We start from the raw sequence: 23,461 nt of genomic DNA on the forward strand, positions 1-23,461 counted from the left end.
CAGTTAATAAGTATCCGTACGGCACATCCAGTATAAAGTTCACAGCTGGATTTCCCACAGACAGACGTCCACCATGGAGCTGCGCGTGCGTCTCTGCCTGCATCCTGCTGCTACTTCCTGTAACATCTGGAGTAGATGGAGGGAAGATTTTGGTTTGGTACACCGAGGCCAGCCACTGGATTAACAGGAAGCTGCTGCTGGAGACGCTGGTGGACAGAGGACACCAGGTGACCGTCCTGGTCCCGAGCACATCCATGTTCATCAACAGCAGTGAACCCTCCCGCTTTAATTACCAGCCTTTTGATGTCTCCGTCTCTAAAGAAGATTTTGAGAATTTATTGGCTGAATTCATTCAATTCAACATGTATGACATGGACCACATGAACTACTTTCAGCTTTACATCAAATACATGGAATTGTTCAAGATCAACACTGAGATTTCCCTCCAGTTTTTGGACGGTGGTGAAATCAGAGCCCATCGTGAAGAAGCTGAGGAAGGGAAACTATGACGTTCTCCTGGCTGATCCCATCTATTCTGGAAGCAATTTAACTGCTGAGATCTTGGGCATCCCTCTAGTCTTTTCTTTGAGATTTTCGATAGCAAACAACTGGGAGAGACTGTGTGGTCAGCCACCTGCTCCACCTTCCTACGTTCCAGGTGCGGTCAGCAGACTGACAGACAAGATGAACTTCTCAGTGAGAACGTGGAACTTCCTCTTCTACGTCCTGCAGGACTTAGTTCTGGATCAGTTTGTGTGGAAGAAGGTGAGTATTGCTGACTAGAACATTACGTAATGGATTTCATCGTCATCACGAACATGTTTGTTTTCTCAGGAACACCCACCAGTGCCTGTAAGATGATGGGTAATGCTGACATCTGGTTGTTGAGAACCTGCTGGGATTTTGACTTTCCCCGTCCATTACTTCCCAACTTCAAATTTGTTGGAGGGATTCACTGCAAACCTGCTAAACCATTACCAAAGGTGCTTTTTCCATAACTGTACACCAAAAAAATCATAGTTAACCCTCTCAGGCTCAAAACAAGTTTTGATAAAAGGGCAAACAACTAAATCCTTCTTCTGAGTGTAAAAATGCTCATGAAATACGTACGTGGAGTAACCAGGTAGGTAGGTTTTAACGTTGCACATCAGCAACGCCTACTTCCAGAGGGTTAAATCCTAATGTAAAGAATAAGATCTGAAAAAAAAGATCTACAAAATAGACATCTTATTAGCTGTTTTATTGAATAAAAAAGCAGATTTTGATTTAAAAAAATACAATTTTCTGCTTTAAAGAATTAAAAATCTCTGTTCCTGCAGTATTTCGAAAAGTTTGTCCAAAGCTCTGGAGATGATGGCATCGTGGTCTTTTCTTTGGGATCTATTGTCAGGAATCTGACCATACAAGGCAAACATGATCGCCTCTGCTCTCGCTCAAGCCCCACAAAAGGTCAGAAACGGGGGAATCTACAGGGGGGCTCTGCTGTAGAGCCTTGCCCCCGTGGGCTTATTAGATTTTTTGGGTTGCGCCACTTTGACAATGTGCCGTGCGCAGGACGCAGTTGCCTGGAGCGCATCAAAGATCAGCGCTGTTCCTCCTCTCTGCTCAAGAATGCCCCAAGAGTTCAAACAGATACACAGCCCTGGGTGTGGACGTTGAGGGCTTCGTAATTCTAGCTCTGCTCGACATTTTCTTCAACGTGACACAGCCCCCCCCCGTTTCTCATTTACGTTGTTTTTGACAAAAACAGCTCTGCTGCTCCAAAATGATGCATTTTAAACATTGGTGTTGTGTTATTGTAATATGTTATAATTTAGATAAATAATAAAATATGACAAAAAATTCAAAATGTGGGACAAAAGGACTTATAAGCCAACATTTTGAAAAAAAAAGAGAAATTTTTCACATTTCCTGAAAGAAATACGTTGGTTCAGGTTAAAGTTCATTTTTATTACATATAAAGTTAAAGAAAGGGGCGTTCAGGTGCTGCTGTTGATGTTAACACTGGAGCGTCGATGGTCCAGACTGAGATAAATGCATTAAAGTTAGGCTCCGCCCATTTGGGTTACTATGACCACCAGTGCCTACTACTACTCCTTTTTTCACCCCGCCCACGTGATCCTTTGAAGTGACGTCATAAAGGCTCAGAGTCCTATTATCTAGCATCAGCCGGCTCCCACTTCATTAGCAGCCGACTGCTGGTGTGGACACATCGACTCTCTGAGACAATCGTCTTTTACAACCTCAAACCTTTTTTCTGAGTTTGATAAAAGACCAAGAGCCTCTAGAATCATGTCTATTCTACATTTTTCATCTGAGGAGCTTCAGCGTGAATTATCTGGGTGTAAACACCCCAAAATTTATTTTTCCCATATGGCGCTCTTGGAGAAAGTCCAGTCTCAGCTTTTAATCACGGAGAAATGGTTAAGTGATGAAAAGCAGCAAACGTTACAAGCAGAGACTGAATTGGAAAAATACAACGACATAATTACCGTCCTGGAACAAGAACTGGACGTTTATCAAGACAACGCAGAGACCTGCAAGGTCACCCTGCAGGCTTTAGAGACCAAACTGAAGAAGAAAGCAACTGTGTGTGAAAATCTGCAAAATCTTTTAAAGCAGGAATCCCAGCTGAGACGTAGATTTGAACAGGGGAAGATAAACGACCAGATTAGGAACAAAGTTGATCAGAAACTAAGAGAAGAAATTAGTGAACTGAAAGAGCGTCTGGATTACTACCAGCTTAACGCTGAGACCTGCAAAACTACAATTCAGGCTTTGAAAATTAAGTTGGAGGAAAAACTAAATGTTTCTGAAAGTTTGCAAAACCAGTTAGGACTGGAGTCAGAGCTGAGACTGCAGCTGGAAGAGGAGAAACAGAATAAAGACTCGCTCACCGAGGCTTTACATGAACAAATCAGAGATTTAGAGATTATAAACGGTGTTCTGGTAGACGAGATGAAAAGTATCTTCTCTGAGACGAACGAGGCAGAGGAGACGCTTTCTGAGGAGGACGGAGAAAAGGCTTCTCTCTGCGGGGAATGTGAACCCAGTTCAGAGGACGAAACTCAGCTGGGACCCAGTCTCAGATTAGCTGAGCCAGTCCAGCAGGAGTCGTCTGGATGTCGGCATCCGACTTTCGATTCCCTTTTCCAGACAGTCGGCTCCGAACACCTACGGCTGTCTCGCCTGGACACAAGTCTCAGTGACCAAGCTGAAATAAGCTCAAAGCTAGAGAGCGAGTGCAAAAAATCCAGAACTCTGATTGATGAACTCAAACAGAAACTGGATTATTACCGAGGTGAGGCAGAGTCCTGCAACAAAATGATGCAGGAGGTAAACTTACAGCTGAAGGAGAAAGATAATCTGCTGGAAAACCTCCAAAAGCTACTCAGACGGGAATCTGAGCTGCTGAGATCCAAGTTTGATCAGCAGCAGAAAATCCAGCGGAACAAAGACAACGTTTATGAGAAATTAAAGGTAGAAATGAGTGAACTAGAAGAGGGACTTGATTACTACCAGAGTAATGCAGAGACCTTCAAAATTACAATTCAGACTCTCAAAACTCAGCTGGAGGAACGAGAACATCTGATTGAAGACCAGCAACAGCGTTTAAAACAGGAGTCAGAGCTGAAAGTCCGGCTGGGACAGGAGATTCAGAGCAAGGACTCGTTCAACGAGGACTTAGAGACACAAATTAGAGATCTGGAGAAAATCAACCATGATCTCTCAGAACAACTGGAGACCTTTAACTCCGGGAAGAACACGCCTGAGCCAGACGAGAAGCTGTCTGAGGAGCTGGAAGCCTTCACGTACCAGCTGGTAGAGGAAGCTTCTCTGTGTGAACCTCAGGAACAAACTTCTGAGAGTCTGGAGCCTGACGAGGATTACGAGATGGGACATGATGTTTGCTCTCCACCTGCAGAACAGATAGATTCAGTGGAAGCAAGCGGAAGTCTTCATGAAAACGAGCCTTCTCCCAAAGACAGCGTTCCACAAACAGTCAGGAACCAGAATGTTTCATTGTGGAGGCGCTTCAAGAAGTTTCTCACTCCGGCGTGTCTACGGAAACATAAAGTTAGGCCTTAAATTAGCATCTGACCCCCAAAACACTCGGGCTTCATGATGACGTCACCAGTTTAAACCCCAGCTGTGACCTCACGAAAATTAGCATTAGCATTCTCTAAATTTAGGCATTTTTGTGTGAGTGAGTGAGTGAGTGAGTGAGTGAGTGAGTGTGTGAGTGAGTGAATATCTAATCTTAGATGCAACACCCCTGTAGAGCACACAAGCACAGCAGAAAAAAAAGGGCTTCCTGATGGAGAATTAGTTCCCCATCATGAATGCGTGGGTTTACTCCGGGCGCTCCGGTTCCCCCCACACACACATGTAGGGTTAACTAGTGACCCTAACATGTCTCTGGGTGTGAGTGAGTGAGTAACTGATGCAGCTTTCTTTAACATAGAAACATGCTTGCTTAGTGTGGGGATTGCTGGAAAGCCTCTGACACAAAAAGTGGGTGACTCCATGCAATCTGCTGCGTTTCCTTAGGTAGAAAACCTTTAAATGACTGGAACAATGAGCTGAACTCAAAGCACTTTTGAATCAGTAGAATTTTTTTATTTTTTTTTCCAGAACTGCGCTGCTCTGGGTGGTTGCATGTTGGAGTAGCTCTGTTGACTTTATGTAAGTTTTGCCTTTTCTTGGACTTTTTTTCTTCTAGTTTCTCAAGAAAAACTTTAGTTTTTTTTGGACATTTTACTTTTCTGTTTCTGGTGCTGTGAAGCTCTGAGGATTTTTACTGCTATTTTTTCACTTTTTGAGCATTTGTTATGATGTTATGATGTGTAACCATGGCAACAAGCTGGTTTACAATCGGGAGCAGCTGATTAACATTGGGAAGGCTGAAATAATACCTCAACTGAAGCCACAAATCCCAAATGAGCTAAAACGCCCAAACCATCTCTTCCATCGATCATAATGGGCAATGTGAGATCACTGGCCAACAAGATGGATGAACTCCAAGCCCTTTCAAGGACTCAGCCAGAGTATCGGCAGTGCAGTGTTATGTGCTTCACTGAGACGTGGCTGCAGGACCATATCCCCGATTCCAGCGTCTCTCTGCCAGGATTCCAGACTGTACGAGCAGACAGAGATCTGAAGAGGAGCTGGAAAAAAAAAGGAGGTGGAGTGGCAGTGCTTGTCAACAACAGATGGTGCCATCCAGGTCATGTTTCAGCGAAATGTCGTCTCTGCAGCCCAGGTGTTGAACTCTTGGCAGTAAGTTGTCGCCCATATTATTTGCCAAGAGACAGAAATACTCAGATGACTCTGCAGTTGTCGGGTGTATCAGAGATGGACAGGAAGCTGAGTACAGAGAGCTGGTGGAGCGCTTTGTGGCATGGTGTGGAAACAATCATCTGACCTTGAATGTGAACAAAACAAAGGAGATGATTTTAGACTTCAGAAGAAGCAGGGTGGAGTCAAACACTGTTTCCATCATGGGAGAAGAAGTGGAGGTGGTTAAGGAATACAAATACCTTGGAGTTCACCTGGACAACAGACTGGACTGGAGAAAGAACAGCGAAGCCGTTTACAAGAAGGGACACAGCAGACTGCACTTCTTGAGGACGCTTAGGTCCTTCAATGTCTGTAGCAAGATGCTGCAGATCTTCTACAAGTCTGTTGTTGAGAGTGTAATCTCTTCAGCCATCGTCTGTTGGGTTAGCAGCATCAGAAGCAGGGACCTGAAAAGCAGTGGCGGCTGGCCAGTAGAGGGCGATAGGGCGCCGCCCTCCCAGTTTCCCCAGTGTTTTTAATTTTTATTTAAAAAAATAAATAAATAAAATTAACAATAATCACATATTCTAAGTTAATTGTGTGTTTTGTAACAAAAATAAATCATATATATATCTATATTGGTCTCTGCCGATCTCTGCCGGTCTCTGCCGAGGGGTGGAGGCTGTGTGCTGTTTTTCAATCGCCCAAACAAGACGGGACCAGTTGTCCAATTGCTGACAAGAAAATCAAAGGGTAGGAATGGGAATGTATCCAATCAGCGTCGACGTTGTTTCAGAAGCATGATGGGCGATAGAGCTACCGCCAAGGCTTTCGTTGGTGTTCGGTAGAACTCGGAGAGTCTCGACTCCAGCACGTTTTTGGTCGTGACTCGTGACGGTCGTGACGCAGACGTAGACATGGACGCCAGTGCGCCTACAACCAGCAGCATGGAGACCGGATCTCAGCAGCCACTGAATTCAGTTCGGTCTCTTCTCCAGTATCCGTTCGAGAGGAGAACTATGGTGGAAAAATTTAATGTCAAAGAGCTTGGACCAGATCAGCCCGACGTAAAGATAAGCCAGCAGGACAAGGAGAAGGGTAAACTGTACACACGACACTTCTCCCAAAATTGGTACAACAGGAAGCAGTGGCTAGCTGGATGCAATCACGCTAATGCGTTATTTTGCTTTCTGTGTTTGTTATTCAAAACGGCTGGGATCCACAGAAGGTGGATGTGGAACTTGTGTCTCATTGGGGACCCCATTCATTCTCTGACGGAGGAATGCAGCGCATCAGTGCAGCAGCCAACAAAGAAACGGAGGACGTTTGGACAGGGAGAACAGCAGCTGGGTGCAGAGGTAAGCTGTACATTACATTTCTGTAAACAAGACAATCAGAATCAGAAATCCTTGGTTGTCCCACAAACAGGGACATTTGTTTAATAACATGTACATTGTTTAATGTGCAATAACTGTAAAAACACATTTCAACACACATACTTATTATACATATTTAATCATGTAAATGTGTATTTCAAGTAAATTTGTACATACATCAATCTGATTCCATTTTACTTGTTACACTTCTGCTGCAGCAAACAAATTTCCCAGCTTTTGGGACAATAAAACATTTCTGATTCTCAATGAGATGTTTTTACATTTGAAGTAAAAACATCTCATTGAGAACCAGAAATGTTTTATTGTCCCCAAAAGTGGGAAATATGACATTTGTAAGAGGATACTGATGACATTATTTCCTATGAAAGTGTTTCCACTTTCCATAAGTCCTAACAGTGTAAATTTCTGGCATTTTGTCTAAGTAGTGTTTACTACCATTACTGTAACAGTGACCTGCTCATAATTTTTCGTGTTCACTCAAATGTTGAAATTAAACCAAATGGTTTTGTTACTTGCCTCTTGCATTGCCTATTTACCATTTATGGTCATGTTATTTTATGTGCAATTTAATGCAGTATTTTTCAACCTTGGTCCGCAAGGCAGCGTGCCAATAGTCAGACACACCTGGATTAATCAGTTTGTCCAATGATGTAAGACAGGAAATAAAAGAGCTGTGCTTAATTCAGGAAATAGTGAAGTTGTGCACAAAGCTCAGAAAGCACAAGTTTGTTTAAAAAAAAATAGCACAGCCCCACCAAAAATATTTTTCACCATCCGCCACTGCTGAAAAGGCTCAACAGCCTAATAAAAAAGGTTGGTTCTGCTCTGGGGACGACTGTGGAACCACTGGAGGAGATAATGCAAAGAAGGATTCTCCAGAAAATCAAGAAAATGATGGACAACCCTGAGCATTCTCTTCACAAGACTGTCCGACAACAGAAGAGTGTCTTCAGTCAGAGGCTTCTTCAGTTTCGCTGCAACACTGACCACTACTGGAGATCCTTCCTGCCAACAGCCATTGAAATATACAACAACTCTTTGATGACTTGATTATTATTATTATTATTCTGAGCTACTACAGCAATCAATTTCCCTCTGGGATTAATAAAGTATTTTTGAATTTGAATTGAATTGAACTGGAACGCTGGCTCTGTAAAGGGCTCTGAGACGACCCTTGTTGTGGATTGGCGCTTTATAAATAACCTGAACAGAACTGAGCTGTGGGGAGCAGACATGTAGAGCCAGGCTTTGACAGCTGGACGTGTGAAACTAAAATGTTGAACATGAAATAAAAATGTAAGTAATTAGATATCTTAGGCCAACACATTCTCACACCTGAAGTGGCTGAAACTGACGAATGGTGACCAAGCGTTTGTTTCCAACGTGTTTAAAGGTGGCGCGCTGCGCCAGAGTGTCGTCTCCCAACTCACTTGGTAAAACGGACATTTCACCAACATTTAACCTTTAACCTCGAGCTGTTTAACCTTCCCCTCACCTCCATCCTAACTTTAACCCACTTGAGCATGCAAAACTGTGTTTCTTGTTCTATCGTTCTTCTCAAACACAGTTAACGGTGTAGCGTGTTTAACTACATACTAGAATCAACACTGTTTGCTATCAGCTTTGTTAGATTCTTAGAAAAGATCCAGACAAGTTAACAATGAAGCATCTATTATATATAAATATCTAGGATAGTATATATTCGATAGAAGTTCATATGCCAACGAGCTTGGTCTATTTTTAATCCAAAGATTAATGTTTAATTTAAGATAATTAAATTTAATAGCAAAAGTTTATTTATTTAATCAGAAGTTTAAAGGAATCTTTGCTTTTTATTAACCAAAAATATGCACCATTCTGTGTTTCATTTCAAAGAAGAGTCAGGTTTTTAAAGTTAAGAATTTATTACTAACACTTAAAAAAATGACAATTTAGAAATGACCATTTTTGAACAGACAATTTGATATTAAAACTTGTTTTAAAAAGCAAACCTGTGACTGAATGGATGCTAAAATGAAAATGCGAGTTTTTTTGATGCGTGAATGAATCTCAGAAGGTTTCTTTCAGCGAGAGAAGCATTTCTGGGTGGAAAGTTATTTTGCAGCTAACTGAGTCGTTTCTTAGGAAGAACAACATCAAACACCATCTGTGTGCTACCTCACCCAGCAAGACGACCCTCTGTGTGGATCCGGAGGTCAAGGAGGATGTTGTCAGCCTCAGGGGTACTCGGTCCGGTAGAACCGATCCTCTGGTCCAGAGATGTCGCGGGTACACGGTATCGAGTGTCTGGCTTAACTCTGAAGGAGTTTTGCGTCAGCTGGTTACAGTGCGTTTATTCAGAGCGATCCTATCAGCGTGACAGAATGCTTAGTAGAGATTCGGGCGGCCGTCCCTCATCTCCTTGTATGGTTCAAGAACTGAACTTTTTGCTGCGGGATTCGGTTTTAACAAAACCCTCAGAACACGCCCACTCTCAGCATCAGAAAGCTTGGTCATGAGTAAAGACGTGATGGTTTTACCCTTTACCCTGGATCCCTTCCGAATGTGGCTGGTTAACGTGCAAGATGACCTTCTGGTTTAATGACCACACATTACGGATTATCAACGATAACTATTATTATACCCAAAGCATAACAAGTCATTTCAGTAATTAAAATACATGTTTACTGAATCAAGAGATTATTTATGATGGTTGTAATAACAGTAATAAAGTCAAGAGTTTATTAAAATTATTATTTAATATTATTATTGTGAAACTAGAAGTGTCCTTCATCTTGGGACGGAACAGCAGCAGATAAAGATGGTTTCAGCAGACATCACGGCTCCTGGCGTGGTTAATCTGTGGGGCAAAGCTACAGAACGACCCAGCTTGACCCTGCTGGGAAAATGTGTCCTTTGTCACAAATTAGAGGCCATTCATGACGCTACAACAGGAAATTTAGAAAGAGAAACAGGGTTAAGGTTAGGATGGAGGCGAGGGGAAGGTTAAATCGTTAGAGGTTAGATGTCTTTGAAATGTTCGTTTTACCACGGGCGTCGGAAAGCGATGCTCTGACACAGCGCGTCGCCTCCCAGCGCGTCGGAAACAAACGCTCGGTCACCCGTCGTCAGTTTCGGCCGCTTCGGGTGTGAGAATGTGTTGCTTAGGCAGAATGCTCAGAACTCTATGATGTCACAGAGGCCGCAGCAGAAATTGTCATGTGCCGGGGTGAGTGCTCCTCTCATTTTTGTTCCATCTTTGAGCTGCTGTGTTTCAGGAGAGGGAGGCTCCAGCTGCAGCTCATTAACTATCAGCGGGTCCAGCTATAAGAGGAGGAGGAGAACACATCTCAATGCCGGATGATTAACTTGGTAGTTCCAGCCCTTTGTGTCTCCAGGTTAACTCTATTTATTTTTGGATTTTAGAACCCTTGTAGATATACTTGTGCTTACCGGTTCCCAGGATTTTTGGATCGTTTTGTGGGCCTTACCTTGACTCCTCAGGATCTCCTTCGACTTCTGAAGCTTCTGGAGCTTCTCTGGTTTTCCTGTGGCTCCTCTGATTGACTACTTGGGCATCTCCATGATCCCGCTGGATTACTTACCTGTGCCCCATAAATCTCCTGGATGCAGCATTCACCGTTCTCCTCTCCTCCCTGCCGGCCCGCTCTCCTCGCGCCCGCTCTCCTGGACACCCCCTCTTGGATTCACCCCGGTGTCGGTACAAGATCTGCTCAGGTGCAAGATCGGCTCGGGGTACTTCGACTGCCGATGACGTCAAAGTAGGTGATTGGCTGAACATGAACCTTACGGAAATTACGTAATCACGTTACGTTGTTATCACGTTACGTTGGTCCAGGAAAATTTTTCTGTTGGAAAGATGGACAACTTTTACAAAGAAATCCATCATTACCTCTTTGAAAATACACTTTTAGCATAGAGCTGCATGTATATTAGGGCTGAATGATTAATTGCATGTGCAATTAAATTGCAATGTGACAAAAGGAGATTTTCTAATCGCAAAGGCTGCAATTTGGCAGCGAGTGGTTAGCGCAATGCTAATATACATGGAAAAACCCATAGGAATGCTAATGCTAATATCACCGATTACATTATTACAAATTATGAATTAGAAAAGTGCCAAATGATTACATTTGGAGTCTAACAGAAAGTAAAACTACCATCAATCAAATAAGTACAGACAGGTATTTTAGTAAAGCCAGAAAACTTTTAACTCCAGAGTTTTGGCTAGCAGCTATGAGCGTACCTGAACTACGCATGGACAAGACATCAAAAACTCTAAACACAAAATACTTCAATAAACGGGATACACTTCTTTCCGTCAAATTCAATTTCACAGGTGTTGCTAATACCTATGATCCTTCAAGGGATGTGCTCAAAGAGGAGTTCAACATTATGAATACAATATAGTGTTTTATTTTACAAATACCATTAAAAACACACTTACGTCGTGAGAAACATTATATTAATAACGAATCTGCTAAATTCTTTCCAACAGTATAAAGATGTGTAGTGTATTTTGTCCGAGTGGATTTGCCGTACTTTGACATTATCGGCAGTCGAAGGACCCCGAGCCGATCTTGCACACAAGCAGATCCTGTACCGACACCGGCACTCCACCTACCCTCCCCAATTCCTCAGCCCCCAGCTTCCAGTAAGTCTTAACTCTGCACCTTCCTAGTTCAGACTTACCTCCCTGGATTCACCTGTTCCTCTGCTCTCCCCTCCTCAGACGCTGCGGTTCCGTTGCAATCCCCACTCGACCTTATCCAGTGCGCCCTCGGTTCCCGATTTTTTAAAAATTAAATTCTTTAATTTTTCTAATTGACTCGCGAGTGGTGAATTCTACATGTCTTGGGTTAAACTCGTCTCCAAAACCATGTCAGAATCATGTCGTTGTGAGTCTGTGTATTTGTTAGCAGCTCTGCCCTCAATCTGCCAGGCAACAGCATTTGTTGCATTTTTCTAACAGGAAGTGGGAGCGGAGAACGACTGGTTGGGGGTGACTTGCTCTTTAATATGTCTCTCTGCATCTTAAATTTATTTTGCTTATAAAACAATTAGTTTAATATCTGGGTGACCAACCAAGAAAGGATTATGATTTGGTCGGTCGATGTCACACAATGGTTCTCAATCCAGGGGGGCATTTCTCTAAACGAGCTCAGAACATCAGGGCTATCCTGATGAATCCCTGATTGACATATCAGGCTGCATGCTTTCCTAGCATCTCGAAGGTTGGGTCTGCAGGATGGTTTTTTTTCTAATCTTCAGGGAATGTCAAAGTTCTACAGAAAGTACTCAAGCGTTGTCAGAAATGTCACAAAATCTGTCAGTAGATGTTGTTTGGAATAAACGGGAAAAATAGAACCCAATCTTATCTTTAGCAGCGCGGCATCACGCCTCTGAAAATTGTTGCGCCATGGCTGGTTTGAATATAATGGAGTATATTTGCAGCGGTGCTGTTCTGCACTGCTTTTGCTTCCAGTGTGCAGTAGGACTCAGTCTGGAAGGTAATGAAAATGTCGAGAATAAGACTGCTGAAATGTATTTTTGTGACCGTGATTTTGTGCAAAGAACTTCATAAATATGTGATGAAATACGTCTCCACCCATATACTATATGTGACAGTGTGAGCATCCTGTCACAGTGTCCCGATTGATCATGCGCCCTGGCGTCTTGGCCAATGGGATGGACCTTAGGCTGACTGGTTAGAGTGTATGACTTTCACCCAGGAGTCTGTGGATCGAATCCCGCCCTGGCCCTCGCTGCTCCACCTTGCCACATATACATCAATGCTTGTCCAATACTTTAAGTTTCAGAGGAAAAGGAAGTCGTTCATTCAGTCAGAAAGGCAAACGTAGGACAGAGACAAGGCAAGGAGCGTAATTACACAACCATAAACAATCCTGCATCTCTACAAAACAAAGTGTGTTGTCTTGCTGTTAAAGAACAAACGTCTGATGCCCTGATTTTAGTTTGTTTCTAAGAAAAATAAAGGCACATGGTGATTGATCCGGTTACTCAGGACAACCAACATTTTCTTTTTTATGTGGTGAGAAATGTATAAAACTAGAAAATCCAGTGATTATTATGCAAGGTAACACAGAACTGATGATAAAGAGTAAAATGGCAGAAAATTCAGATTTTATTCCTACAAATTTGTGACTAAAATGAGGCACCCCTGCTTCTTACAGCTGTTGTGTTGGGGTTACAGCGCCCCTTGTAGGAGAAAAGTGGAGTTTACAGCACCTGCAGGTGGTTTGAGATGGACGGATACAGCACCACTCTTTCTCCACTGACATAACAATGTAACAAAAATGTCAGGAAATAAAGTCCTGGTGCATTTATTTTTTATTAAAATAATTTATAAATTTATTGTTACATCAAAACACAGTCATGTTTTTCCTGTTTAAAACACATGTTGATAAAATTGTAAATGACTCTCTCTCTGTGTGTGTGTGTGTGTGTGTGTGTGTGTGTGTGTGTGTGTGTGTGTGTGTGTGCGTGTGTGTGTGTGTGTGTGTGTGTCATTGCTGTGGAGTTGTACTTATCAAATTATGCCACTGTAACTCAACACCAACCTGTGCTGCACATGCATACTGCACCCTAGTGGAGGATCTACAGATCAGTAAATGAGATTTTTATACACTCACCTAAAGGATTATTAGGAACACCTGTTCAACTTCTCCTTAATGCAATTATCTAATCAACCAATCACAAGGCAGTTGCTTCAATGCTTTTAGGGATGTGGTCCTGGTCAAGACCATCTCCTGAACTCCAAACTGAATGTCAGAACAAGAAAGAAAGGTGATTTAAGCTTCTTAGGTGTGTTCTTGCTGTGTCTTTCTAAATCCATGCTTTCGTTCTTTTTAAACACAGAAACAGTTTTGTTTACCTGTTTTGTAGCTACAGTTTCGCCGACGGCTGCCGGCTTCTTCAGGCTGACGCTGATGGTGGCGCGTCACTTCCTTCTCCGTTTATCTGCGGGCAGCAGAGGACGTTGTCGCCCTCTACTGCCCTAAACCCTAAACATAAACACATACAGGAAACCAACACACACAGACCAATATCTATTATGGACATCAGAACACCCTACCATACACAAAATGTCAGTAATCAGAACATTATATCACCGAGCAAACATAATAACAGAAGAGAGAGACCGTAAACAAGAAGACAAACACATACAACACGCTTTAAAGACCTGCAGATACCCGACATGGGCGATAAACAAAGGAAAACAACAAACAAAAACAGAAAGCAAAGAACAACCCAAAAAAAGAACCAGAAACCCAGAAAGACAAGAACCAAAACCAGTGATAACCCTACCATACATCAGAGGCATAACGGAAAAAATAAGAGCAACAATGAAAAAACACAACATAAACACACCAACAAAACCATACACAACAGTTAGAAACAGACTAGTACACCCAAAAGACAAAATACCAGCTGGACAAAAATGTGGAGTCATCTACGAAATCCCATGCAAAATATGCAATAAAACATACATAGGAGAAACCGGATGCCAACTCAATACACGGACAATAGAACATAGAAAGGAGTGCGAGAAAGAGGCAAATCGTAAACACACAAGAGCAGCAAAAGAAGAAGCAGAAAGTACAATAAAAAAGTCAGCCATAACAGATCATTGCTTAAGAGAAAACCATATAATGGACTGGGACAACACACGGATCATAACCACCGAACAACAAAAATACAAAAGATGGATCAAGGAAGCAATTGTCAGAAAGGCTTATAGTTATGACTATAGTTATGGCAGTTCTAGAAGATCCATGTGTAAAGTTACCCTACTCTTATTTTGGTGGTCCAGTTTGTGACATCACTTCCTCTAGATAGTCACTTCCTGTAAAGCCGTTTCTACCATTTTGTCCAAGCTGTTGGTGATGGCAGACAGCCTCGTGTGCGTTCATGACTGACATACCACACGGAACCACAAAAATGTACAGATGTCCATACTTCAACTGTCATTAAATACGTAAAACTGTCTCTCCGTGCCCTGCTCTCTGACCGGAGCCCTTATCTTGAAGATACTGTCAGATCAGCAAATAACTTCCAGAGTTCCCACTCTATCACATGGTCCTTCGAGCCGGATCCACAGTCATCTAGAGATATTATGGAGGAGCTAGGACAACCATCTGCAGACCCAGCAGTGCGTTCTAGATCCCAGCGGGAGAGACAACTACCAACGTATTTGGAGGACTATGAAGTTGGATATCAACCTCAACTTCTCCATCATCCATCAACCCAAGCTCCAGCTGGGCATGAAGCTCATCCTCCAGATCAACCTGCAATGATGACAGCTGCCATCACTGGAGCCATACCTAGCCTACCTAGTAGGAGAGCATCATCAGATCAAAGCCAACCTGTCTCTCAGCGCAGTAAAGCTAAGACCCAGGGCAGCGCCAGTTCGTCAACAAGGAGGTCAATCATCGATGGGTTATCTGACATACAGACAGCCATGTTGGAGGAGAGAATAAAGCGCATGGAGTTGGCAGAGGTGCAAAGACAGATAATGGAGGAAAGTCTGATGGATGAACAGTACCAGCATCTGGACCAGCAAGCTCGGGAAGCCCTCAGAAGAAGAGAGGAACTCCTAAGAGAACAAGAAATACAGAGGCGTAAGCTTGATGAAGAGGCAGAAATAGCATTAAAGGCAAAGGAGGCTATTACCAGACGGCTAATGCTGCAACGTAAACTAAAGGAAAAGGAAATAGAGTTAGAGAAAGCGACTCTGATTACATCCCTCCTGAAGGAGGAAACGAGCAGCTCTGTTGCCTCAAGACCGCAAAGTGGAGATGAATCCAACAAAGGGTCCCCAGCTGACGTCATGGGAGTACCACCACCCTCACAAGGTGCACATGGACCTGCACACTCTACTCCTACAGTTATTGGCCCTCCACCAGCCTTTACAGCAGCAGTGCCTAATCCTCCTGTCTCAACAAGCCAATTAACAACTAGAGCTTCACCTGTCCTTCAACCGCAACCTCCTGCCATGGTAAACCTGCCGACCCAGCCACAATTCACATACTCCACGATAGCTCCGCCCACCACAGCACATACCATCCCTCAGCCTGGTACGACACTATCAGTTGGTGCTATATTACCTCGTGCTGGACCACCAGCCTTAACAGTGCAGTCCACTGCTCCCCTAAACACGCTACCAGCAGTCTATAACCAGGCTCCACATCAGCATGTACCCTGGTCTTATTCACAACAACAGCCAGTACAACCTGATGCAGCCCTGCAGCATCACTCTCCTCCCAGCATACCACCTTTGCCACAAGAGACAGCTCCTCCTCCAGGCTCAATCGCTGCACCTAGTACAGACCTAATGGAGCTATTAATAGCTACTTCATATGGACTTCCTAAGCCTGCTTTACCCTACTTCACATCTGGAAGAGAGGCAGACTTTGCACTGCTCAAAATGGCTCTAGATAACCTGCTAAGCTCACATGCTCACCTCACCGAACCATTTAAATATCAAGTGTTGTTGCAGCATTTGAAGCTGCCTAGTGCTCACAAGCTAGCACAAGCCTTTATGTATGACCCGAAACCATACACATCGGCCCTACAGGCACTTCAAGATAAATACGGGCAACCCCGCCAGCTTGTGCAAAGTGAGCTAGGAGCCATCCTAAACTTACCTCCAGTTAGGTTTGGTGATCCAGATGGATTTGACAATTTTGCCCTCTCAGTACAAGCTTTAGTAGGCATGCTCCGATCGCTAGAGGGTGAAAATGGCTACGAACTTAAATGTGGCTCTCATGTTGATAGGCTACTTAACAAATTGCCCGCTAACTACAGAGACAGCTTTGTTGAGTATAGCTTGAACCGCGGCATTCTGACAACTGGCACTAATAAGACTTATACCCTGTCAGATTTCTCCACATGGCTCCAGTTGAAATCACAAGCCAAGCGAATCGCCGCTAGAGCAGCCTACATGTGTCAAGATCAACCAAAGCTGAGGAATCAGAAGAAACCTCAGGGTCCTTCATCCAACGTGTACTACAACACAGAGAGCCAGGCTAAAGCCACACCTCCAGATCCAGCTGGCCATATAGGATCACCTAAGCCTAAATCAGGTCCTAAACCTTACTGCCCTTATTGTGACAACAGAGGACATTACCTGAGCCTGTGTCCTAAATTCAAAGCTCTTTCAGCAGCTGAAATTGCCACATGGATCAAACACAGAAGCTGCTGGCGCTGCGGCAGGAATCATGCACCTGAGGATTGCACTCTAAAGAAGCCCTGTAAATTATGTAAGCAACAACATCTTACTGTGCTCCATGATGTGTGCCCTCAAGAACCGAAGAAGGTGTTAATGGTCAACGCTGCTTCCAAGACGGTCTACATCAACCGTCCAAACCGCCCAAATAAAGTCATGCTCAAGTTGGTCAAAGTATGTCTACACAATGCTGAGTATTCCCTGGAAGGCTTTGCTATCCTCGATGACGGGTCCGAGAGGACTCTTATCCTCCCATCAGCAGTGCGACGCCTCCATCTGACTAAAAAGCCTGAAAACCTTCCCCTGCGCACTGTCCGCCATGAGGTGATTCACCTTCAGGGAGCAACAGTTTCATTTGAAATATCCCCAGTCCACACTCCCAAAGTAAAGTACAGCATTCACCATGCCTTCACTGCTGATGAACTAAGTCTCTCAGAGCACAGCTACCCTGTAAAGTCACTCATGCGAAAGTACTCCCATCTGGGAGGACTTCCACTTCCACTTGTGGACAGAGTGCAGCCTTTACTTCTTATTGGGTCTGATTTCCCTCATCTACTCATCCCTAAGCAACCAGTAATAGCTGGCCCACCTGGGAGCCCCCTAGCAGTGTGCACTCCTCTTGGTTGGACATTACAAGGCCCAGCCAACTTCAGTCCTGTTTCTGCTGACCACCCACACTGCTACTTCACCATGTCTCCCAACTCAGAGCTCCAGCGCCATGTAGAACGTCTTTGGGAAGTTGACACCTCGCCATATGTGAACATAAAGACTGCCACACGTTCTAAAGAGGATCAACAGGCTGTAGACCTGTTAGAGCAACGCACCACTAAAGTGGAAGTGAATGGAGTGACTAGATATGCTACTCCACTTCTCAGGCGCAAGGATAGTCCCCTCCTCTGGGCATCAAAGAACACATTGCTCCCACAGCTACGTAGTACTGAACGCCGTCTGGCTAAAGGTCCAGCTCTGGCAGATACCTACTGTCAAGAAATCCATAAACTTGAACAGTTAGGTTATGCCAAACCTCTTCCTTCAGCTACAGTAGACAGCTCCCAGGAGTCTTGGTATCTGCCTCACCATGTTGTCCACCATAATGGAAAGGCAAGAAAGGTCTACAAGGTGATGGCCACGCAGTATGACCCACTGGGCTATCTTATCCCATTCACCACTCAAGCCAAGATCCTCATCCAGGACCTGTGGAAAGTGGGAGTCGACTGGGATGAGCAGATTCAACCCAAGGCTCTACTGGAAATATGGACACAATGGGAGAGCGAGCTGGTCTACCTCCCACAAGTGGAAATCCCAAGATGCTATGTTCCAGCAACCTTGGCCCCTGAAGTGCCTAACAGACAAGCGCACATCTTCTGCGATGCCTCCGAAAGAGCTTACGGAGCAGTCGAGTATATTCAAACTCTCTATAACCAGGGCAATGTTCACGTTGCATTTATAATGGCTAGATCTCGTGTTTGCCCTCTAAAACAGCTGTCAATGCCACGCCTTGAATTGTGCGCAGCTCTAGCCGGAGCTCAGCTGGCTAAGGTCACAATGACAGAGTTGTCATTCTCTCCCCAGCAGATAACACTCTGGACCGACTCAGCTACAGTGTTGACATGGCTGAAATCAGACTCAAGTCGATACAAGGTTTTAGTTGGAACGAGGGTCGCTGAAATTCAAGAACTTACTGAAGGGTCAACTTGGCGGTATGTCAGCACCTCTGATAATCCAGCAGATTACCTTACCTGCGGGAAGACACTCCATGAGCTCAGTCAGCCCAACCCGTGGAGTCAGGGTCCACAATTTCTTCACCAGCCTACTGAAACCTGGGCAGAGCTACAAATGGAAGTAGCTCAGGAAGAAGATGAGGATGAGCTACGCAAGACAGTGTTTTGTGCAGCAGCTACCTGTCCTTCTCATGAAGTGGATGTTACTAACATCGACAACTGGGATGACCTCGTTAGAGCCACTCATATGAGCCTTCACGGGGCGGCCAAAGACCTGGTGAGCCCCACCATGACAGCTGCAGATGTACAAGAAGCTGAACTACATCTCCTACGACAATCCCAAAGTGAGACCTTTCAGGAAGAGGTGAAACTCCTTGCCGTGGGGAAGCCCATCTCCAAACAAAGCCGCCTAATCATGCTTGCTCCTGAGTATGATATAGCTGTCAGACTGATAAGAGTGGGAGGCAGGCTGCGAAGAGCAGATCTGGATCTAGATACCATGCATCCAATTATCCTTTACCCGAAACATCATGTTACCAGGCTCCTCATCAAGAAATATGACAAACAGCTCCTGCATCCGGGCCCCGAGCGTGTATTCGCTGAAATTCGGAGAAGATACTGGATCCTACGTGGAAGAGAATCTATCAAACGGCATCAGTACAGCTGTGTGGAATGTCAAAAGTGGCGTGCTAGTCCTGTAGTCCCACAAATGGCAGACCTCCCCCCAGCAAGACTTCGTCTATACAAGCCACCTTTCTGGTCTACTGGAGTGGACTGCTTCAGCCCTTACAATATCAAGGTGGGTCGACGCATGGAGAAGCGATGGGGGATCATCTTTAAATGCACGACAATGAGTTGTGTGCACCTCGACCTGCTGGAGAGCATCGCCACTGATGCTTTTCTTATGGGATTATGTCGCTTCATCGTTCGCCGTGGCAAACCCTTTGAAATCCTAGCAGACAGAGGGACCAATTTCCGAGGTAGAGGGACTGAACTACAGACCAGCTTCCAAACTTTAGAGGATTGTCAAGACATGTCCAGGCTCAGACGGTCGAGTCAGGGCAGCTGAAGTGAGGATAAAGGGACAGACTTATCTTCGACCAGTTGTGCGCCTGGTGCGACTGCCAGCTTGGGAAGATGAAGATGACTCTGGCTAAACACCTGATAAGACTTTCCTCTAGTTTTCGAATTTATAACTAAATTCGGGGGCGGCTTTGTCAGAAAGGCTTATAGTTATGGCTATAGTTATGGCAGTTCTAGAAGATCCATGTGTAAAGTTACCCCACTCTTATTTTGGTGGTCCAGTTTGTGACATCACTTCCTCTAGATAGTCACTTCCTGTAAAGCCGTTTCTACCATTTTGTCCAAGCTGTTGGTGATGGCAGACAGCCTCGTGTGCGTTCATGACTGACATACCACACGGAACCACAGAAATGTACAGATGTCCATACTTCAACTGTCATTAAATACGTAAAACTGTCTCTCCGTGCCCTGCTCTCTGACCGGAGCCCTTATCTTGAAGATACTGTCAGATCAGCAAATAACTTCCAGAGTTCCCACTCTATCACAGCAATAGAGATAAGGAGACGTGGATGTGGGACCATGAACAGGGACGACGGAGTTTACACGCTGGACCACGCATGGGACTGCATCGTCGGAGAGGGGAGAGCGGGCAGTAGAGGGCGACAACGTCCTCTGCTGCCCGCAGATAAACGGAGAAGGAAGTGACGCGCCACCATCAGCGTCAGCCTGAAGAAGCCGGCAGCCGTCGGCGAAACTGTAGCTACAAAACAGGTAAACAAAACTGTTTCTGTGTTTAAAAAGAACGAAAGCATGGGTGATTTAAGCTATTTTGAGCGTGAAGTGGTTGTTGGTGCCAGGCGGGCCGGTCTGAGTATTTCACAATCTGCTCAGTTACTGGGATTTTCACCCACAACCATTTCTAGGATTTACAAAGAATGGTATGAAAAGGGAAAAACATCCAGTATGCGGCAGTCCTGTGGGCGAAAATGCCTTGTTGATGCTAGAGGTCAGAGGAGAATGCGCCGACTGATTCAAGCTGATAGAAGAGCCTAACCCTCGTTACCACCGAGGAATGCAGCAAAGCATCTGTGAAGCCACAACATGCACAACCTTGAGGTGGTTGGGCTACAACAGCAGAAGACCCCACCGGGTACCACTCATCTCCACTACAATTAGGAAAAAGAGGCCACAGTTTGCACCAGCTCACCAAAACTGGACAGTTGAAGACTGGAAAAATGTTGCCTGGTCTGAGGAGTCTCGATTTCATTTGAGACATTCAAATGGTGGAGTCAGAATTTGGCATAAACAGAATGAAAACATGGATCCATCGTGCCTTGTTACCACTGTGCAGGCTGGTGGTGGTGGTGTCATGGTGTGGGGGACGTTTACTTGACACACTTTAGGCCCCTTAGTGCCAACTGGGCACCTGAGCATTGTTTCTGACCATGTCTATCCCTTCATGACCACCATGTACCCATCCTCTGATGGCTACTTCCAGCAGGATAATGCACCATGTCATGAAGCTCCAATCATTTCTAACTGGTTTCTTGAACATGACGATGAGTTCACTGTACTACAACGGCCTCCACAGTTACCAGATCTCAACCCGATAGAGCATCTTTGGGATGTGGTGGAACGGGAGCTTCGTGCCCTGGATGTGCGTCCCACACATCTCCCAACTGGAAGATGCTATCCTGTCAATATGGCCGACATTTCTAAAGAATGCTTTCAGCACCTTGTTGGATCAATGAATTAAGGCAGTTCTGAAGGTGAAAGTGGGTCAAACACCGTATTAGTGTGGTGTTCCTAATAATCCTTTAGGTGAGTGTGTATTTATTCAAATAAAGGTCTTAAATAAAATACTTTATCTTCTTCTCTAAAGTTAATTACCGTAATTTCCGGACTATAGAGCGCACCTCAATATAAGCCCCACCGGGCTAAAAGCCGCTGATCTCTACTGAATTGAAAACGTATTTTAACTGAACGTAACTGAACCGATCAGTATGAAACAAAACAGAAAAGTTATCGATTAGTTTATTCATCTTCCTCTTGTGCAATGAAACCATTAAAGTCCTCTTCTTCAGTGTCGGAGTTGAACAGCCTCAGAAGAGCTTCATCACATATTTCTGTGGCGATGTCGGTGTCGCTGTCCGTGTTGCTGTCATCATCCCCGGGTGAAGCTGGCTTGAATGAGTTCTTCCTGCTGCCGTCTCCAGCGCCGAACCATGGATTCATTCATGCCAAGCTTACGTGCGGCAGCACTGTTTCTCTCCTTTACTGCCAAATCGATGGCCTTCAACTTAAATGCGGCATCATATGAACTCATACGTGTAGTTACCATGATGAGGGGGTATGGATTTGAAAAAGATTCTTCGTCATGCCGGCTGCTTGAATGTGCTAAACTAAAATGAGCACTTTCTTCGATTTCCACTTTTGACTTCCACCTGTTTCACTTCCTGCTAAAGCGCCCCCTGGTGGCAGGTGAAGAAAACCTTCAGTAAAGCCACACCTCATTATAAGCCACGTGGTTCAAAGCGTGGGGAAAAAAGTAGCGGCTTGTAGTCCAGAAAATACGGTAAACTTTTTCTCCCGTCATCAGGTCACCCTAAAACTAGAGCTTTTATCACTCATGGAGGTGCAAACGGGGTTTATGAGACCATCTATCACGGCGTTCCCATGGTGGGAATTCCAGTTTTTGCTGACCAGCCAGACAACATGCTGCACATGAAAGCCAAAGGAGCTGCAGTTGTTGTGGAATTAAACTCACTGACATCTGAAGACCTCAGAGATGCGATCAACACCGTCATCGATGACACAACGTCAGATTTTTTAAATTCCTGCACCAAGTCTGTTTTAAAGATTTAAAAAAAATTGTTTCGTTTTTGGTGATGAGTCAGCATTAACTTTATTACCAGAATAAATATTTCCCTTCAATTTCCTGTTTTCGTGGTAAATTTTTACTGTATGGCCCGAAAGAGTAACCTAGCTTAAATGTACAAAACTACAAATGTGCCTTTCATTATTCCCAGTTTGTGAGATAAAAGTTAATCTCTGACAATACATTATGAATAACTCTTTATGTTAACTTGTTTATCCACAGCTACAAAGAAAGTGCCATGAGACTGTCCAGAATCCACCACGACAGACCCATGAGTCCTCTGGACGAGGCGGTTTTCTGGATCGAGTTCACCATGAGGCACAAAGGAGCAAAGCACCTGAGGGTCCAGGCCCACGAGCTCACCTGGTAGCAGTATCACAGCCTGGATGTCCTGAGCTTCCTGCTCTCTGTGGTTCTGCTGCTCCTGTTCCTCCTCGACAAGACCTGCAGGTTCTGTTTCCGGAGGTGCTGCTGCAGAAGGAAGACCAAGAGGAAGGCTGAATAACAAACTCAGCTCAGGTTTATTCAAGTTAAATATTGAATAGAAAGGCTGATTTAATATAGATTTTAATCGGTCTTTTGACCACTGACCTCTTGTGTAAAAATAGGGAAGTAAGAAACTGTTTAAAAAAAGGCAAAAACAAAAGTGTTTTGATGTATTTTTTATCTTCTGTGTGATCAAATAGGGTTTTGGGTTTTTATTATTACAAAAAAGGAAAAGGAAAAACATCAGTGTCCAATGTTTTCACTTCTGAATAAATGGTTTGTACTTCACAATTTTTTGTTAAATTCTGACCATTTAGTTTTTGCTCAAGTTTCAGTAACTTCTGTCAAAATGTTTAGAAAAAATATCAAACAGCCGGGATTAAACCCGCAACCTTCTGATTACTGAACGACCCGCTCTCCCTCGGGA

The 23,461-nt window shown here is 44.3% G+C and overlaps 2 protein-coding genes and 1 pseudogene across 2 annotated transcripts; all 3 read left to right on the top strand.

Annotated features, from left to right (window-relative positions):
• Window positions 1-73: 73 nt before the first annotated feature.
• LOC139072048 (UDP-glucuronosyltransferase 2A3-like) lies at window positions 74-1,488 on the top strand (annotated as a pseudogene).
• An 885-nt stretch (window positions 1,489-2,373) lies between these two features.
• Window positions 2,374-4,089, top strand: LOC139072049 (myosin-11-like). Its single transcript, XM_070555240.1, has one exon. The coding sequence runs from the start codon at window positions 2,374-2,376 to the stop codon at window positions 4,087-4,089; it is 1,716 nt and encodes a 571-aa protein (XP_070411341.1).
• Window positions 4,090-6,189: 2,100 nt separating this feature from the next.
• On the top strand, window positions 6,190-23,058 carry LOC139072293 (uncharacterized). The gene is made up of 2 exons (XM_070555945.1): window positions 6,190-6,638; window positions 22,771-23,058. The coding sequence occupies exons 1-2, from the start codon at window positions 6,198-6,200 to the stop codon at window positions 23,047-23,049; spliced, it is 720 nt and encodes a 239-aa protein (XP_070412046.1). The 5' UTR covers window positions 6,190-6,197; the 3' UTR covers window positions 23,050-23,058.
• Window positions 23,059-23,461: the final 403 nt, after the last annotated feature.

Source organism: Nothobranchius furzeri, chromosome 10 (assembly GCF_043380555.1).
Source record: "Nothobranchius furzeri strain GRZ-AD chromosome 10, NfurGRZ-RIMD1, whole genome shotgun sequence".
NCBI lineage: Eukaryota > Metazoa > Chordata > Actinopteri > Cyprinodontiformes > Nothobranchiidae > Nothobranchius > Nothobranchius furzeri.